Below are 19,654 nucleotides of genomic sequence, written 5' to 3' on the forward strand. Positions count from 1 at the left end.
TACCAAAAGAACTCGGATCACTTTATTTGATTTTTTTTCTACATCTCTGGAAACTTTAACACACCATCTCAGTACAGAATGACTAGTGACACACACACACACGCACATACAGAAACACTTACACTCACAGACATACACGCTTCAGTTACGACTGATCTTACACTGTACATTCTGAACTCTTCAGCTTTACAGGGCTCAAATGGTGGAGGTTCAGTCATATTCATCCATACGTTACCTGAAATGACCACTGTCCCAATCTTCATCCTCATCTTTTAAAAGTCTTAGTTGTGTTTCATCAATTGGTTTTAGAATTAAAATCAAAACTTGTAGAGGGGTTGTGTTTTGTAGTCCAATAAACACCCATGGACTACATTTCCCAGTCTGTGTCATTTCCCCTGTGAGCATTTTACTTAATGAGCACTTCCTGTTGCAGCCCTTCCTGTAACAAGGGGAAAGGCAAGGAATGTCTGATAACAGGGGAGAGAAGAGGTGCTCCAAGGCTCAAAATTCGGTAGGGTGGGGGGGTGCGCGCGGGGAGGACAATGAACCCCCAACTAGGGGGTGCAGTTTCAGGAAGTCTTGGCTCCTTTTTTTGATTTTCCAGTCAGGTGTCTCATCCAAATATTCACACAGGACTGACCCTGCAATAACAACCTTTGACACCACTGTTTTGACTCCTGAGAGGTCACACAGACAGACAGGTGAATAAGAATACTGTGTGTGGCCACAACAGGTACACACACTTGTTTGGGAGGAACTACAGTTGATATAGCATTGACAGTTGGTTTGGCGGGGTAGGGGTGTGGTCCTGGATGAGGAGTGGGGTAGTAGAGGTGGGGTGTCTATTTGTGCCTGCTGCCTCTCCTCTTCATGGCGGCAGTACACTGGGGGCAATACCACTTCCCCTTCGGGGCTTCTGTTAGGCCCACGCAGCCGTAGTGGAACCACTCGATGGGGCACTGCACAAACACACACAGGGCACTCAGGTTAGCTCTCATACCTCATCTCTCATTTGACAAAGTCCTATGTGAAAGTAATGTGGTAACAGCTGTAGAACATGAGAAAAGCACTCCCAAATGGAAATGGGTACTTACGTCTTGATTATCACAGCCCACCATTTCTCCATAAGACACCTTTAACAAGAGAGAAGCCATTTTAGTTAACCTGTCAGCTGTAGGTGTGTGCTGTCCAGTGTGAGAGAGAGTGTCTCTGGATGTGTGTGTACCTGGTTGCAGATGCAGTAACGGGGCTCGTTGGGGTCGTAGGTCCAGTCCACCTGGTTGTTGGTCTCAGACTCTGGGAGGGCCGAGGCCTGCTGCGACAGCTCCTGTGCCAGGGCTGAAGAGGAGGAGCACGACGACAGGGACGAAGACGACGAGGAGGACGACGACTGGTGGTTGGAAGACTTGGTGTTGCCTCTGTGGAGGGGCAGGGGAGAAAAGACTGAACAGTTTAGACAAGATCTCAATTTTTCATCATTTATTTATTCATGCTGTGGGGGTAGAGTTGAAAAGCATGGCTGGCATAATGTGGCATGACATCATGGGACTGGACACTGAAATTAAATGATGTAGCGTGATTTGGCCTGACATCTGTTCATCTGATGTGGGGTGATTCAGGGTGGATTGACAAGGTTTAATAAGGCATGAAATTGTGATATCACTGGAGAAGACCACTAGCTAGGGCTTGTCATGCTTGTCTGAGCGTACGGGGGCTGTGTGTGCGCGTGTAAGTTGTGTGTGTGCGTGTAAGTTGTGTCGTACTTGGTCTTGCGTCCGCCGCGGGAGTCAGAGGCGACGGCTGAGCCGGCTGGGGTGAGGGTCTGGGTGAGGGTGTTGGCCAGGGCGGAGGTGGAGTAGGCCCCCGTGGTATCCCGGGAGGTGAGGGAGAACTCCCTCCCTAGCTGGAAGTCATTGTTCTTAATGGCCTCGTAGCTGGCCTTCAGACTGCTAGTCCTCCTGCCCTCCTTCATCTGACATGGAACAGGAGAGGGAAGGATAAGGAGGGCACAGACAAAGAAAGAAGATGGGATAGGCAGGTAGAGGGAGAGACACACATAGCCATGAACAGGGTTAGTTACAGTCGTAGGACACACATCAGTTACACATTCAAGGACATTTGTCCCAATCAGATAAGATAATTCTCAGAACACAGTCTGGGTCAAGATACTGATACCGCTTCCCATCAGTGCAGCACTCATCTGAATAAAATCAGAGGGCAATGGAGTTGGGTGTATGTCTGTGTGTGTGAAAGAGAATGTGTGTGTTTATACCTGTGCGGTGGCCTGTACAGCCTGCGCTGCAGCCATGGTGATGGCCCCTGCCCCAGCCCCGGGCCCAGCAGGCAGAGAGCTGAGGTTATAGGAGGCCAGGGGCTGGGATGAGTTCACACTGTACACGTTGTTAGAGGCTGACGTCGTGCTGTTGGTGCGACAGCCCGGTGTGTTCTCCTTGGAGGCGTCTGATGTGAGTGTGGAGAGCAGGGCTTCAGATTTGAACTTCTTCTCCGGGACGTGCTCTGTAGTGTGGTGGCTCGGCTGCGTGGTGTACTTCCTCTCTGTCACACACAAACACGACATGAATTACTACCACCATGACCTCACGTAGGAAAGCAGCAAATAATCTATACAAACAAAGCTCCTTCGCCAATATACATTTTTCTTCCGACATGCAACAACTCCAAAAGAAGGTCAGCCAAACAGCCAAGACTTGTACTTACTTTCCACGGTGGTGTGTGAGTGGACATGGTGGTTGTTGACAGGCTGAGAGGGGCTGTCCATCTCTAGGGATCCTGACAGAAGAGAGAGACAATATTAAGAGCTGGCTCTCAGTGACAACACTGACAGACACAACAGTTGACTCAACAGGGTCATTTTTAGGTCAATACTGCCCCCTAACAGGGCTGAAATATCCCGATGGAAAGATTTATACCATTACACTATCACGGAATTGCTATCAAAACAAGACTAGAAGAAAAGCAGCCCATCAGCCCAACATTCTGACAGGGCCAAGAGGGTTAAGATGAAGGGGATGGGTCTTCTATGGTGTTGTGATTGACAGACGTGACTCACGTCTCTCCAGGATCTCAGTGATGCCAGCGTTGTCAGCTTCCAGCTCCATCTTGAACTTAGCCAGCTCCTGGTCCAGCTTCCTCAGGTGGCGGTCCACCTGCAACACACACCCCATTATATACCATACTGTTCATACCCCACAAAAGATGTTGATCAAACCCCCAAGATTTTACACATTGAATATTCACTATGAAATAGATCAATATCAAAAGATAGAGCTTCGCCATTGCCCCACATTTCTAACAAGCCGCGTCTGTGTAGCGCCCTCGAACTTTCAAACAATTTTACGGCATTTTGACACGGTTTACCTGTTCGTTAATAGTGAGTTGGAAGTTAAAACATCTATTGTATCACCAAAGCAAAAGATGCCCAATATGTCAAAGCCTCAGACGAGGCATGGAAAAATGCCCCTCTGACAGCCCTTCTTTGGCCTCGGCGGATGCTAGCTCGGAAGAAGCACCAGCATGGTTCAGAATGGAGATGGACAACGGTATAACAAAAATCCAAGAGACACTTTCTGAACGCCTCAGCAAAATTGGTCGATAAACTCCACGATGACCAGAAAGTCACAAAGGGACGAGTGACAAAGTTAGAAAAAGACCATGCTGACCACCAGGCTGCCATCCTGGATGTCTGTGAGGAAGTGGACTAAAAATACAAGAAGTTGGAAGACGCCATCTCTAAACTCGAGGAGAAATTTGATTGGAAATGTTCGTAATAAAGGTGCTCGAATTTGAGACTTCAAGGTTTCCCGGAGGCCGTGGAGGGAAGAGACGCGATCTCCTTTCTACAGGACTGGATACCCAAAATTCTGGATCTACCCCCCCCACGCACCCACTAGAGATCGAGAGGGCCCATCGCACCCTACGGAGGCGGCTGCCTGGCCAGGTTGCACCCATGGCATTTGTCATTACATTTCTACGGTACCAGGACACTGTTCGCATCCTCTCTGCTGCCCGAGCAAAGGGAGAGCTCAAGTACCGAGATGCCAGAATCATGATCTTTCCAGATCTTTCTCCCACTGAAGAGACTTCTGCGTCAGGCTGGCTTGGCATACGGCCTTCGCTACCCAGCAACTTTGTGGATCGAAACCAAGAATGGTGAGCGCACATTTGACTCTGAAGATGGCTGATACATGAGGAAAGAACTTCCTGACTTGTTCACATCTATTACACCCCAAGGAACTGTCTTTTGAACTTGGATACAGTGGATAGTGAAGTGTTAGCACGAGGAAACAACTAAATTACTCATATGATCGGCTGGCTGGCTGGCTAGCGTGATAATGACTGGCGAGGTAAAGTTGGATCATAGCTAATGTTGGCTGTGCTATTTAGCCAGCTCGCTAAGTTTACAAGGGTGTAGCTATAGCTACTATACATCCACACTATGCCAGGTAGTTACATTTTGCTGTATACTTTTATTTTACGCAGAGGTCCAGTCGGGTTTGGTTAAATAGTTATGTGGCTATTGACTGGGTTTCAAGCTATGTTGTTTATATTACTTCAGGGAATTTTAGCTACTATTACGTTTGCTGGCTTGTTTATTGTTAGAGGTGTATGCTGGCGTTAGTGATACCGAGACAGGGATAAGTTACACACTGGCTGGCCGCCTAATTGCCAGCTAGCTGATAGCTTTACACTTGTGTATGTGCGTACATGTGTGTGTATATATATATAATATTTTTGGGGGAGGGTGAACTCAGGAGGATGGTAACTGATAGTTATTGTCTGGTAAAGGTTTTCATTTATACATCATAGCTTGATATCTTTTTTCTTGACCTGCTGGGGTGCATTTGTGGTCATCACTTTTGTCGCCGCACGGCACAGGTTTCAGGGCGCATTGGGGAATGGCGATTGGTTGACATTTGGGTGTGCGGGTAGGCTCTGTTGGTGACTATGAACGCTCCCGAGTTTTTTGTTGTTGTTGAGACATGCTCAAGTGGGGCTAAATAGTCTGGTCATTATTGCTGTAATCAAATTGTATTTTGTTACTTGACTAACAATATTTTCATGCTACAAGGAACAGTCAATGTAACTAATTCCATGTACATATAATTTAGAATTAACCTTATTCGAGCGATGCTATGCATAGCAGGTACATCTATCTTAAAGACTAGCGTCTAAGGATATGGGTTCTTTAACTCCCTCAGTTGGGGGGGGGGGGGGGGGGGTTGTGGTAGGGTCAGGGTATTAGCTCACGAGATGTTTACTACTTTATACTTTCATTTCGTACACGTTGTATACACTCAACACAATTTTGTTTCTTTCATTTTCCCTATTTCCTTTAAAGATGTCGGCACCTAATAACTATACATTTATGACACTTAACATTAGGGGTACTAAATGCCCAGTCAAACGCAAACACATTCTGAATTATCTAAAGCAGCATAAGGTTGATATAGCTCTTCTTCAGGAGACACACCTGACTGACTCTGAGCATGATAAACTGAAGGGAGAGTGGGAGGGTCAAGTGTAATATTCATCTTTCACCTCTCTGGCAAGAGGGGTGGCCATACTCATGAATAAGCATTGCCCCTTTCAGATACAATCTCAGATTAAAGACAAAGGGGGTAGGTTTGTGATCATTCAAGGTTTCATTAACCTGTTTAGGATAGGGGGCAGTATTTTCACGGCCGGATAAAAAACGTACCCGATTTAATCTGGTTATTACTCCTGTCCAGAAACTAGAAAATGCATCTAATTATTTGATTTGGATAGAAAACACCCTAAAGTTTCCAAAACTGTTTGAATGGTGTCTGTGAGTATAACAGAACTTATATGGCAGGCCAAAACCTGAGAAGATTCTATATGGGAAGTGCCCTGTCTGACCATTTCTTGGCCTTCTGTAGCCTCTTTATCAAAAATAGAGGAGCTCTACTGTAACGTGACATTTTCTAAGGCTCCCATAGGCTCTCAGAAGGCGCCAGAACGTGAGAACAATGACACTGGGGCGCGCATGCATGTGACGACTCCATTTTCTATTTTCAGTGTTTGAACGGATACAACGTCTCCCGGTTGGAATATTATCGCTATTTTACGAGAAAAATCGCATAAATATTGATTTTAAACAGCGTTTGACATGCTTCGAAGTACGGTAATGGAATATTTAGATTTTTTTTGTCACGATACGCGCCGGCGCGTCACCCTTTGGATAGTGTCTTGAACGCAAGAACAAAGCGCAGCTATTTGGATATAACTATGGATTATTTGGAACCAAAACAACATTGGGTGTTGAAGTAGAAGTCCTGGGAGTGCATTCTGACAAAGAACAGCAAAGGTAATCCAATTTCTCTTATAGTAAATTGAGTTTGGTGAGTGCCAAACTTGGTGGGTGTCAAAATAGCTAGCCATGATGGCCGGGCTATCTACTCAGAATATTGCAAAATGTGCTTTCACCGAAAAGCTATTTTAAAATCGGACACTGCGATTGCATAAAGGAGTTCTGTATCTATAATTCTTAAAATAATTATGTTTTTTGTGAACGTTTATCGTGAGTAATTTAGTAAATTCACCGGAAGTTTTCGGTGGGTATGCTAGTTCTGAACAAAACATGCTAATGTAAAATGCTGTTTTTTGATATAAATATGAACTTGATTGAACAAAACATGCATGTATTGTATAACAATGTCCTAGGAGTGTCATCTGATGAAGATCAAAGGTTAGTGCTGCATTTAGCTGTGGTTTTGGTTTTTGTGACATTATATGCTAGCTTGAAAAATGGGTGTGTGATTATTTCTGGCTGGGTACTCTCCTGACATAATCTAATGTTTTGCTTTCGTTGTAAAGCCTTTTTGAAATCGGACAATGTGGTTAGATAAAGGAGAGCCTTGTTTTTAAAATGGTGTAAAATAGTCATATGTTTGAGAAATTGAAATAATAGCATTTTTAAGGTTTTTCGTATTTCGCGCCAGGCGCTACCATTGGATGTTGGTGAGGCGTTCCGCTAGCGGAACATCTAGATGTAAGTTAACACTGAGTCCATTACCATTGTGAATGTGTATGGGCCTAACCATGATGATCCTACATTTTACCAAGACATCTTTTTGAAGTTAACGTGCCCATCATCAGACATAATAATGGCAGGGATTTTAACTTGGTACTGGACCCTTCCAGTGATAGATCTTCCTCTAATAGTATCAGCCTCACACAGGCAGCTAAAATGTTAAAAGCAGAAATGAAACACTTTGGACTTGTAGACTTATGGAGATTTCACAACCAAAAGGTTAAAGAATACTCATTTTACTCCCCTGTCCATGACAGTTACTCTAGAATTGACTTAATTCTTATTCCTGCAGCCAAGGGAAGTTTAACGACTGGGTGTAAGTACTTACCAAGATGTATATCAGATCATTCTGCCCTGCTGGCTGCAGTACCAGTCAGTAGAGCACAGCCACCCTCAAGATGGATGTTTGGCACATACTAAATAATCCCACATTTGTAACATTTCTGAACACTCATATAGCCATATTTTTTAGCACCAATAACAACTCTGCCTCCACCCTAATTTTATGGGAAGCTCTCCTTGCATATCTGAGGGGCAAATCATACCCTTTAGTTCAGGTGCTCGTAAGATGTTGAAGGCTCAAGTAAATTAGTTGGAGAATGAAATTAGAGATCTGGAAAATGAACATAGTGTAACATTTGACAACTCAACAAAAATTAGACTCAAAGTGATTGGAATATAACACCCTGACAACCTATAAAATGGAAAATGCTCTTAGGAGAACAAAACAAAACTACTACGAACATGGAAATAAAGCAGGAAAGTTTCTTGCTTGGCAGATAATCACCAGGGTTAGACAGATTCCCTATTGAATTCTATCGATCCTTTTTACCCAAACTAATTGAGCCTCTGCAGTATGTTTAATTATGCCATAGAGACAGAAAAGCTTCCAGACACACTTGAACAGGCACTGAGCACAGTTTTGTTAAAACCTGGGAAAGATCCTCTGCTTTGTGGGTCGAATAGATCAATATCTCTATTGCACACTTCATATAAGATTCTTGCGAAACTCATAGCTCTTAGACTGGATAAGGTTCTTCCGGACTTGGTTGATATGGACCAAACAGGCTTTGTAAGAAACCGCTCATCTCCTGATAATATCAGAAGATTATTTAATATTATGTAGAGAATGACCAAGAATCTGTAGTGGCGGCTTCATTAGATGCGGAAAAAGCTTTTGACCGCATAGAATGGAACTACCTGTTTGAAGTTTTACAGAGGATGAATATTGGAACTAAGTATGTAGGTCTGATTAGATTACTGTACAAATGTCCGGTAGCTAAGATCCTGACTAATGGAAACATTTCCTCACAGTTCTCTCTATCACATGGCACAAGACAGGGTTGTCCTGCTAGTCCTCTCCTTTTTTCGTTGGCTATAGAGCCACTGACAGAAGCTTTTAGATCTCATCCAGCTATCCATGGTGTTTGTATAGGTGGGCCTGAACTAGAGGTCGACCGATTATGATTTTTCAACGCGGGTACCGATTATTGGAGCACCCCAAAAAAAAGCCGATACCGATTAATCGGCCAATTTTTTAAATTTCTTTGTAATAATGACAATTACAACAATACTGAATGAATACTTATTTTAACTTAATATAATACATCAATAAAATCAATTTAGCCTCAAATAAATAATGAAACATGTTCAATTTGGTTTAAACAATGCAAAAACAAAGTGTTGGAGAAGAAAGTAAAAGTGCAATATGTGCCATGTAAGAAAGCTAACGTTTAAGTGCCTTGCTCAGAACATGGGAACATATGAAAGCTGGTGGTTCCTTATAACATGAGTCTTCAATATTCCCAGGTAAGAAGTTTTAGGTTGTAGTTATTATAGGACTATTTCTCTCTATACGATTTGTATTTCATATACCTTTGACTATTGGATGTTCTTATAGGCACTTTAGTATTGCCAGTGTAACAGTATAGCTTCCATCCCTCTCCTCGCTCCTACCTGGGCTCGAACCAGGAACACATCGACAACAGCCACCCTTGAAGCAGCGTTACCCATGTAGAGGAAGGGGAACAACTACTCCAAGTCTCAGAGCGAGTGACGTTTGAAACGCTATTAGCGCGCACCCGCTAACTAGCTAGCCATTTCACATCGGTTACACCAGCCTAATCTTGGGAGTTGACAGGCTTGAAGTCATAAACAGCGCAATGCATTGCAAAGAGCTGCTGGCAAAAAGCACAAAAGTGCTGTTTGAATGAATGCTTACGAGCCTGCTGGTGCCTACCACTGCTCAGTCAGACTACTCTATCAAATCATAGACTTAATTATAATATAATAAAAACACACAGAAATACAAGCCGTAGGTCATTAATATGGTCGAATCCGGAAACTATCATCTCGAAAACAAAACGTTTTTTTTTTTCAGTGAAATACGGAACCGGCCCGTATTTTATCTAACGGGTGGCACCCCTAAGTCTAAATATTCCTGTTACATTGCACAACCTTCAATGGTATGTCATAATTACGTAAAATTCTGGCAAATTAGTTCGCAACGAGCCAGGCAATAAACGCAAGAGCAGTGACACAATTTCATGTTAGCAGGCAATATTAACTAAATATGCAGGTTTAAAAATATATACTTGTGTATTGATTTTAAAGAAAGGCATTGATGTTTATGGTTAGGTACATTAGTGCAAGAACAGTGCTTTTTTTCGCAAATGCGCTTGTTAAATCATCACCCGTTTGTCGAAGTAGGCTGTGATTCGATGAGAAATTAACAGGCACCGCATCGATTATATGCAACACAGGACACGTTAGATAAACTAGTAATATCATCAACCATGTGTAGTTAACCTGTTAGGGCTAGGGGGCAGTATTTACACGGCCGGATAAAAAACGTAACCGATTTAATCTGGTTACTACTCCTACCCAGTAACTAGAATATGCATATAATTATTGGCTTTGGATAGAAAACACCCTAAAGTTTCTAAAACTGTTTGAATGGTGTCTGTGAGTATAACAGAACTCATATGGCAGGCAAAAACCTGAGAAGATTCCTTAAAGGAAGTGCCCTCTCTGACAAGATCTTGTTCTTCTTGTCTCTGTTTATTGAAGACTGAGGATCTTTGCTGTAACGTGACACTTCCTACGGCTCCCATAGGCTCTCAGAGCCCGGGAAAAAGCTGAATGATGTCATTCCAGCCCCAGGCTGAAACACATTTGCGCTTTTGGCAAGTGGCCGATAAGAGGATAATGGGCTTAGGCGCGTGCACGAGTCGATCCCGTGCTTTATTTTCTTTCGTCTATTTACCTAAACGCAGATTCCCGGTCGGAATATTATCGCTTTTTTACGAGAAAAATTGCATAAAAATTGATTTTAAACAGCGGTTGACATGCTTCGAAGTACGGTAATGGAATATTTAGAATTTTTTTGTCACGAAATGCGCCGTGCTCGTAACCCTTATTTACCCTTTCGGATAGTGTCTTGAACGCACTAACAAAACGCCGCTGTTTGGATATAACAATGGATTATTTGGGACCAAACCAACATTTGTTATTGAAGTAGAAGTCCTGGGAGTGCATTCTGACGAAGAACACCAAAGGTAATCAAACTTTTCTAATAGTAAATCGGAGTTTGGTGAAGGCTAAACTTGCTGGGTGTCTAAATAGCTAGCCCTGTGATGCCGGGCTATCTACTTAGAATATTGCAAAATGTGCTTTCACCAAAAAGCTATTTTAAAATCGGACAATTCGAGTGCATAGAGGAGTTCTGTATCTATAATTCTTAAAATAATTGTTATGCTTTTTGTGAACGTTTATCGTGAGTTATTTAGTAAATTGTTAGTAAATTCGCCGGAAGTTTGCGGGGGGTATGCTAGTTCTGAACGTCACATGCTAATGTAAAAAGCTGGTTTTTGATATAAATATGAACTTGATTGAACAAAACATGCATGTATTGTATAACATAATGTCCTAGGTGTGTCATCTGATGAAGATCATCAAAGGTTAGTGCTGCATTTAGCTGTCTTCTGGGTTTTTGTGACATTATATGCTAGCTTGAAAAATGGGTGTCTGATTATTTCTGGCTGGGTACTCTGCTGACATAATCTAATGTTTTGCTTTCGTTGTAAAGCCTTTTTGAAATCGGACAGTGTGGTTAGATTAACGAGAGTTGTCTTTAAAATGCTGTAAAATAGTCATATGTTTGAGAAATTGAAGTAATAGCATTTCTAAGGTATTTGAATAACGCGCCACAGGATTCCACTGGCTGTTACGTAGGTGGGACGATCTGGTGCCACCTACCCTAGAGAGGTTAACTAGTGATTATGTTAACCTCTACGGGCTAGGGGGCAGCATTGAGAATTTTGGAAAAAATATGTGCCCATTTTTAACTGCCTCCTACACCAACTCAGAAGCTAGAATATGCATATTATTGTTCAGGTTTGGATAGAAAACACCCTAAAGTTTCTAAAACTGTTTGAATGGTGTCTGTGAGTATAACAGAACTCCTATGGCAGGCAAAAACCTGACAAGGTTTCATGCAGGAAGTACCCTGTCTGACAAGGAGTCGTGCGTCTTGCATCTGTTTATTGAAAAGTAAGGATCTTAGCTGTAACGTGACAATTCCCAGGGCTCCGATAGGCTCTCAGAACCCGGGAAATACCTGAAGGTTGACGAGGCAGCCTCAGGCTGAAACACATTATCGCCTTTGGTAAGTGGCGGATCAGAGGACCTTTGAATGAGGCGCGTGCACGATTCGCCCCTGTGGAGAAATTTAATTCGGCTGTTTAGGCTCATTGCATATTCCCGGTCGGAATATTATCGCTTTTCTACGAGATAAATGGCATAAAAATTGGTTTTAAACAGCGGTTGACATGCTTCGAAGTACGGTAATGGAATATTTAGAATTTTTTTGTCAAGCCATGCGCAAGACCGTGATTTAGTATTCTGATAGTGTCTAGAACTCACGAACAAAACGTCGCTGTTTGGATATAACGATGGATTATTTGGGACCAAACCTACATTTGTTATTGAAGTAGAAGTCGTGGGACTGCATTCTGACGAAGAACAGGAAAGGTAAGAACATTTTTCTTATAGGAAATATGATTTTGATGAAGGCTAATCTTGCCGGGTGTCTAAATAGCTAGCCCGTGATGCCGGGCTATGTACTTAGAGTATTGCAAAATGTGCTTAATCCGAAAAGCTATTTTAAAATCGGTCATATCGAGTGCATAGAGGAGTAATGTATCTATAATTCTTAAAATAATTGTTATGCTTTTTGTGAACGTTTATCGTGAGTAATTTAGCAAACTGTTAGTAAATTCCCCGGAAGTTTGCGGGGGTTATGCTTTTTCTGAACGTCACATGCTAATGTAAAAAGCTGTTTTTTGATATAAATATGAACTTGATTGAACAGACATGCATGTATTGTATAACAATGTCCTAGGTGTGTCATCTGATGAAGATCATAAAAGGTTAGTGCTGCATTTAGCTGTGGTTTGGGTTTATGTGACATGATATGCTAGCTTGAAAAATGGGTGTCTGATTATTTCTGGCTGGGCACTCTGCTGACATAATCTAATGTTTTGCTTTCGTTGTAAAGCCTTTTTGAAATCGGACAGTGTGGTTAGATTAACGAGATTCTTGTCTTTAAATAGCTGTAAAATAGTCATATGTTTGAGAAATTGAAGTAATAGTATTTCAAACGATTCAAAAATCGCGCCACTGGATTTCAGTGGCTGTTACGTAGGTGGGACGAGTTCGTCCCACATGCGCCAGAGAGGTTAAGATTGTAGTTTTTTTATAAGATACGTTTAATGCTAGCTAGCAACTTACCTTGGCTTCTTGCTGCCCTCGCGTAACTGGTAGTCAGCCTGCCATGCAGGCTCCTCGTGGAGTGCAATGTAAGGCAGGTGGTTAGAGCGTTGGACTAGTAACCAGGAGGTGGCAAAAACGAATCCCCCCTGAACAAGGCAGTTAACCCCCGTTCCTAGGCCGTCATTGAAAATAAGAACGTGTTCTTAATCTGACTTGCCTAGTTAAATAAAGGTGTAAAAAAATATAATAGGTATAAAAAAAATCTGCAAATTGGCGGCCAAAAATACCGATTGTTATGAAAACTTGAAATCGGCCCTAATTAAATCGGCCATTCCGATTAACCTGTTGGGGCTAGGGGGCAGTATTTGCACGGCCGGATAAAAAAACGTACCCGATTTAAACTGGTTACTACTCTTGCCCAGAAACGAGAATATGCATATAATTAGTAGATTTGGATAGAAAACACTAAAGTTTCTAAAACTGTTTGAATGGTGTCTGTGAGTATAACAGAACTCATATGGCAGGCCAAAACCTGAGAAGATTCTATATGGGAAGTGCCCTGTCTGACAATTTGTTATCCTTCTGTTGCATCTCTATCGAAAATACAGCATCTCTGCTGTAACGTGACATTTCCTAAGGCTTCCATTGGCTCTCAGAAGGCGCCAGAAAGTGGAATGACGTGTCTCCTGTCTCTGGGCGAAGAACAGCAAGAGTATTTGTTAGTGGTCAGGCTAGGAACAGTGACACTGGAGATGCGCGTTCATGAGAATTCTCCATTTTTTTCTTTCAGCCTTTGAATGAATACAACGCCGCCCGGTTGGAATATTATCGCTATTTTACGAGAAAAATAGCATAAAAATTGATTTTAAACAGCGTTTGACATGCTTCGAAGTACGGTAATGGAATATTTTGCATTTTTTTGTCACGAAATGCGCTCGCGTGTCACCCTTTGGATAGTTACCTGAACGCATGAACAAAACGGCGGTATTTGGATATAACTATGGATTATTTGGAACCAAAACAACATTTGTTGTTGAAGTAGAAGTCCTGGGAGTGCATTCTGACGAAGAACAGCAAAGGTAATCCAATTTTTCTTATAGTAAATCTGAGTTTGGTGAGGGCCAAACTTGGTGGGTGTCAAATTTGCTAGCCGTGATGGCCGGGCTATGTACTCAGAATATTGCAAAATGTGCTTTCACCGAAAAGCTATTTTAAAATCTGACACCGCGATTGCATAAAGGAGTTCTGTATCTATAATTCTTAAAATAATTGTTATGTATTTTGTGAACGTTAATCGTGAGTAATTTAGTAAATTCCCCGGAAGTTTTCGGTGGGTATGCTAGTTCTGAACATCACATGCTAATGTAAAAAGCTGTTTTTTGATATAAATATGAACTTGATTGAACAAAACATGCATGTATTGTATAACATAATGTCCTAGGAGTGTCATCTGATGAAGATCATCAAAGGTTAGTGCTGCATTTAGCTGTGGTTTGGGTTTATGTGACAATATATGCTTGCTTGGAAAATGGCTGTGTGATTGTGTCTATGTACTCTCCTAACATAATCTAATGTTTTGCTTTCGCTGTAAAGCCTTTTGGAAATTGGACAACGTGGTTCGATTCAGGAGAAGTGTATCTATAAAATGGTGCAAAATAGTCCTGTTTGAGAACTTTGAATTATGACATTTTGTGGTTTTAAATTTGGCGCTCTGATTTGTCACTGGCTGTTGAATAGTGTGGAACGATTTCGTCCCACCTCCCTTAGAGAGGTTAATCGGTCGACCTCTTGCCTGAACATCTGGTCTCGCTATATGCCGATGACATTTTGCTTTACCTCACTAAACCAGACATTTCACTCTGAACATTAGTTGACATCCAGAAAGAATATGGGACCTTTTCAGGATGTAAAATAAACCTATCGAAGAGTATAATTATGCCTTTTAACAGGGCAGCTATGCAGAACCCAATCTTAAACCAGCCATTTTCTTGGAAACCACAGAAAATGACATATCTTGGATTGCAAATTCCTTCTTAAATGATTAAGACATATCAACTGAACTATACTCCACTTCTCAAAAAGGTTGGGCAAGAATTGGATAGATGGCGGGATTTACCAATTTCTCTTATTGGGTGGGTGAACTGTGTAAAGATGAATATATTACCATTATTCCCCAAAAATTTCAAACAAATGAATAGGAAGATTTCTTCTTTTCTGTGGAAAGGGAAACCCCCCAGAGTGAAACTCAGAAACTTTATGCAAACAATAATCAGAAGGAGGACTTACTCTACCTGACTTCCAGTTGTATTACTGGGCATCTCAGTTAAAGGCTGTGTGGCTAAGGCAAAATACAACAAGTTCACCCTCTCGGAGACAGATAGAGGAGTGTCTGACCCCTACTACATTGGCATTTATACCTTATATTAGCCCACCTAAAGCTTTGATAGGTCTCATAAACAACCCTTTCATTAAAAACACTTTAAATATATGGATTGAAGTCTGTAAACAAACAGAAGGGCTTAGATCTATATATGAACAAACACCTTTCTATAATAACCCCATCTTACCCAAAGCCCTGAGAGATGGTATTACATTTTCTTGGTTCAACAAAGGAATTAAAACATTTGGTAATCTCTATAGAGAAGGTGAACTACTATCCTTTCAACAACTGGCATCTCATTTTCAGTTACCTCAAACTCATTTCTTCAAGTACCTACAGGTTAGGCATTACATTGCCACTCAGCAGGGAGGTAGGATTCAGCACATGAGTAAACCTAAAACTGATAAACTGCGGCTAGAAAGGAAAGGGGTAAAAGGTTTCATTTCCTACATGTACTCTGGTCTTCAAGCTCTATTGGGGAACGATGAACCTCTGAAAGCTTGCATGAAGTGGCATGATGATCTTGATCTCATTTTTGAGGATGAGAAATGGGGAAAGCTCTTTTTAGACGCTCAGCGTCTTTCATTTAACACAAGGCACAAGTTGATGCAATTCAATATTTTACATAGGTTCTACTTTACACCAGAGAGAGTGTATAAGATCAATTTTAAATATTAAAAATGTTGCCCACGGTGTAAAACGGGAGTGGGCACAGTTATGCATGTTTTTATCCTTCCCTGAACTAAGCAATTATTGGAAAGACATTCAGATCGTATCACAGGTCACTAATATGACACGGTACCACTAGATCCTTCCCTTATTCTTCTTGGAGATGATTCTGTTCTACCAGTTAATATTTGTAGCAAAACCAGATTCATTAAATTGGCAGTCATTGCAGCCAATAAATGCACCGCTATTATATGGAAGAGTAACACTCCGTCAAGCAAGCAGATGTGGCTAAAATAACGTATATTCCATCTAAAAAAATAACATACAATTTATGTAATAAACCCTTTGAATTTACTGATGTCTAGGGGGACTTTCAGCAGTTTCTAGAAACGTCACCTTAGCTGCCTCATTACTACTTTCTTCATTAAGGTATTATTATTATTTGTTTTTGTGTTGAATCATTTATTTTCTAGCATGGAATGTGAAGGTCATTCTGTTTCTTTTTTTGTTGTTAATCAGTGAGGCTAATATCGGTCGAGGGGAGGGAGAGGGGTATTCCTGTGTTGGGGAGGGTTTTGCACAATGTGCCCCCATGTAGCATGGTGTTTTGTGTAGGTGGAAGGAATAACGTGGCGTTATCTGTGTCATATTTTGATGATTGTTAAATTGTAAAAAAGAAATGCCAATAAATATATTGTACAAAAAAAAGAGATAGAAATGTCAATATCTAAATAAATATTGAAAACATCTGAAAAGACTGGCATTTTAGTGACTTCCAAATTATTCACATTGTTTGACTGCCACCTAGTGGCAATGAGACAGCACAGTCCTGAACAGAACATTTTATATTTTAGTGGTGACAAGCACCCACAAATCATCTTGAAAAAGGCCACCAGCGATAAAGATTCTCCTCCAACTTCCCTTGTCCCAACCTTGTTATAGAAGTGGTTTCCCAGGACCCATTAAACAAAAGACATCGTTAGACAGAGCTCCGTCTTGGCATTCAAATTCCAACTCACCAGATCATAAATCTGATTGGCCAGCTGTACTTTTTCATCTGCATCCTCCAATGCCTTATAATAATCCTGAAACAGAGAAAAAGCTGTCAGAGGCTAACACCATATAAAAAAATAAAGCCTTTGGTGAACTAACACTGGCACTTTTTTACTCTTCTTACTATGACTGTGATGTGGTTGTGCCACCTAGCTATGTTAAGATGAATGCACTAACTATAAGTAGCTCTGGATAAGAGTGTCTGTTAAATGACTAAAATGTAAATGACAAAGCACAAAGAATCACCACAAAAAGTGTGGTAGTACAGCTTTATCATAAAACATTAATGGGATTAAAAGGACAAAACTGTCTTTTAGAAAAGGGAAATATACATAATCTGAGATTTATTTGGCACCTTTTTGATGACTCCCATCTGCTCTTCCCTCCACTCTGGCTTGTTCTTCTTTGCATTGACAAAGAACTCATTCACCCTCTGCTCCAACTGGTCCATGGCATCTATAGCAAATGGGAGGAGTGAGCTACCTGGACAGGTGTGTCTGAGACACTATTCATATGGGTTTATACTCCGCATGCATGTGGAAGAATTCATATCTATTTGTACTTCAATGCTGACCAGAAGGGCCGATATTACATGCGGTGTCTGTGGACCAGAAGGCTTGTGATTAAAACTACCAGTGAACCGAACCACCACGAATACATCAGTGGTTCCCAACCTTTTTCGATTACTGTACCACCAACTGAATTTTGCTCTCATGAGTCTTCTCAAGAACCCCCTATAGAAAGTACCCCTGGTTGGGAACCACTATACTACATAGCCGTTCAGGTTAAATTAATATCGGTGTATGTTCTAGTTAACAAACAGTTCACGTATATGTATCTAGTTATAGTCACATGAAAAAACAGTTAACTAGATACATGTATAACGTTGATACTACATGTGATGTGTATGCTCCGAATCGATGTCCCGTCTTGTTTACATTCATTGTTCAACTTCTGTGCATGCACATATGATCAACAATCGTTAGTTGGACCTCTATATGGAAAACAAATATAACATGATATTATGTTGTAATTTCTATAACCTTAACTAGAATCAAACAAACCCAATAACGTTAACTTTCTCAGGTTACTGAAAGTTGTTGCAATGTTATACTAGCCAAGTTCGCTACCGCAAGCGAGCTGTGTTAGTTATACAAATAAAAATACTGCGTTTACACATTTTTATTTGGACGCAACTAGCTAATTTGTGTTAAGAGTTCGATTATTTATTCTACATGACCCTAAAAAGTGCGAAACTGAGAATTATGTGTTTTCAACTTGAAAAATGCTCGCCGGTGAAGTGTTTGTAGACTGTCACGTTGCAGCAATGCATACTCTGAACTTGCAGGTCCATCTCTCTCATTTCCGTAAACCTGTCGCGGAGATCCATGGGTAGCTGCTCGATCACTGCCAGCGAGAAGAAAAAGCGAATATAGGTGTTAGCATGGCTAGGCTAAAAGTCCGGGCGCGCTCCGGCTAAAATTATGCACATTTACAACAGTAAATACACAAATAATACCACCTAGGCGTAAAATAAACGTTATACTCACTCTCGAGGTAATCCTCCAGGTACAGCATCTTGGTAAATTAGATATTTTAGGCGTTTATGAAAATAATTTGTGTCTTTCAATATGGCGCCGCAAACCGCTGTGTCCCGAAGAAAAAATACCACTGACAAACTGAGGTCAGAGAAAGTGACGTCAGTAGAACGTAGAATGTGATTGGCCAGATATGGAGTTGAGTGCTAAACTTCAAAAGTCCGTTAGTTCCTGTAGTTCATAGACATCAATTTCAAACGTTGACTGAAATAACATAATTAAGCTTTCCAACGAGGTAAATACATTCGAATCATCAAACTTCAATGCAAATGCGCTATTTTAATTGTAAATTAATACTTATGTGTAACCTCAATGAAGGTGAGCAACAATAATGCTCATCTGGCACAATTTATATTGTGTAGGCCTACACACACATTTAATTGAGATATTATTTAACTATAACGAACACATTCAACTATAAGTAACACACTGAGAAAATAAAATAACACCCCCCATTTGAATAGTCTAACAGATTGTGGATCTAAGTCAATTATAGGCCTGATATACAGTGCCTTCAGAAAGTATTCACACCCCTTGACTTTTTCCACACTTTGTTGTGTTATAAGGTGGGATTAAAATGGATTTAATTGTATTTTTTTGTCATCAATCTACACAATATATTCTATAATGTCAAAGTAAAAGAAACATTTTAATATTTGTAAAAATACATTTTAAAAAAAGTCTTCAGCCCTCTGATGAGGAGCGGGGTAGTACATGAGTCAATACATGTTACAATCAGTCTATCTGGGTAGTGTATCTTTGTAGTAACTGGGTGTATTGATACAACATCAAAAGTATAATGAATAACTTTACCATGCTCAAAGGGATATTCAATGTCTGCTTTTTTGTATACCCATCTACCAACAGGTGCCCTTCTTTGTGTGGCATTGGAAAACCTCCCTGGTCTTTGTTGTTGAATCTGTGTTTGAGATTCACTGCTTGACCGAGGGACCTTACAGATAATTGTATGTGTGAGGTATAGAGATGAGGTAGTCATTTAAATATCATGTTAAACACTATTATTGCACACAGTGAGTCCATGCAACTTATTATGTGACTTGTTAAGCACATTTTTACTCCTGAATTTATTTAGGCTTGACTAAATAACAA

The 19,654-nt window shown here is 41.0% G+C and overlaps 1 protein-coding gene across 1 annotated transcript; it reads right to left on the reverse strand.

Moving 5' to 3' along the window:
* Positions 1 to 18,637, reverse strand: ing3 (inhibitor of growth family, member 3). The gene is made up of 11 exons (XM_029761104.1): positions 18,497 to 18,637; positions 18,282 to 18,353; positions 17,302 to 17,402; positions 16,913 to 16,978; positions 3,071 to 3,167; positions 2,719 to 2,790; positions 2,273 to 2,556; positions 1,764 to 1,972; positions 1,226 to 1,418; positions 1,095 to 1,133; positions 1 to 959 (listed from the first exon to the last, which is right to left on the reverse strand). Exons 1-11 carry the CDS (start codon positions 18,522 to 18,524, stop codon positions 843 to 845), a joined length of 1,278 nt encoding a protein of 425 aa, XP_029616964.1. The 5' UTR covers positions 18,525 to 18,637; the 3' UTR covers positions 1 to 842.
* Between the last annotated feature and the right edge of the window lie 1,017 nt (positions 18,638 to 19,654).

This window comes from Salmo trutta, chromosome 8 (genome assembly GCF_901001165.1).
Source record: "Salmo trutta chromosome 8, fSalTru1.1, whole genome shotgun sequence".
Classification (NCBI taxonomy): Eukaryota; Metazoa; Chordata; class Actinopteri; order Salmoniformes; family Salmonidae; genus Salmo; species Salmo trutta.

Coding starts and splice junctions, on each gene's coding strand:
- ing3 (XM_029761104.1), bottom strand. CDS start 18,524: ATGCTGTACCTGGAGGATTACCTCGAGA. Junction 1,973..2,272: donor CTGTACAGGCCACCGCACAG/GTATAAACACAC, acceptor GTTCCATGTCAG/ATGAAGGAGGGCAGGAGGAC. Junction 1,134..1,225: donor GTTACTGCATCTGCAACCAG/GTACACACACAT, acceptor CTCTTGTTAAAG/GTGTCTTATGGAGAAATGGT.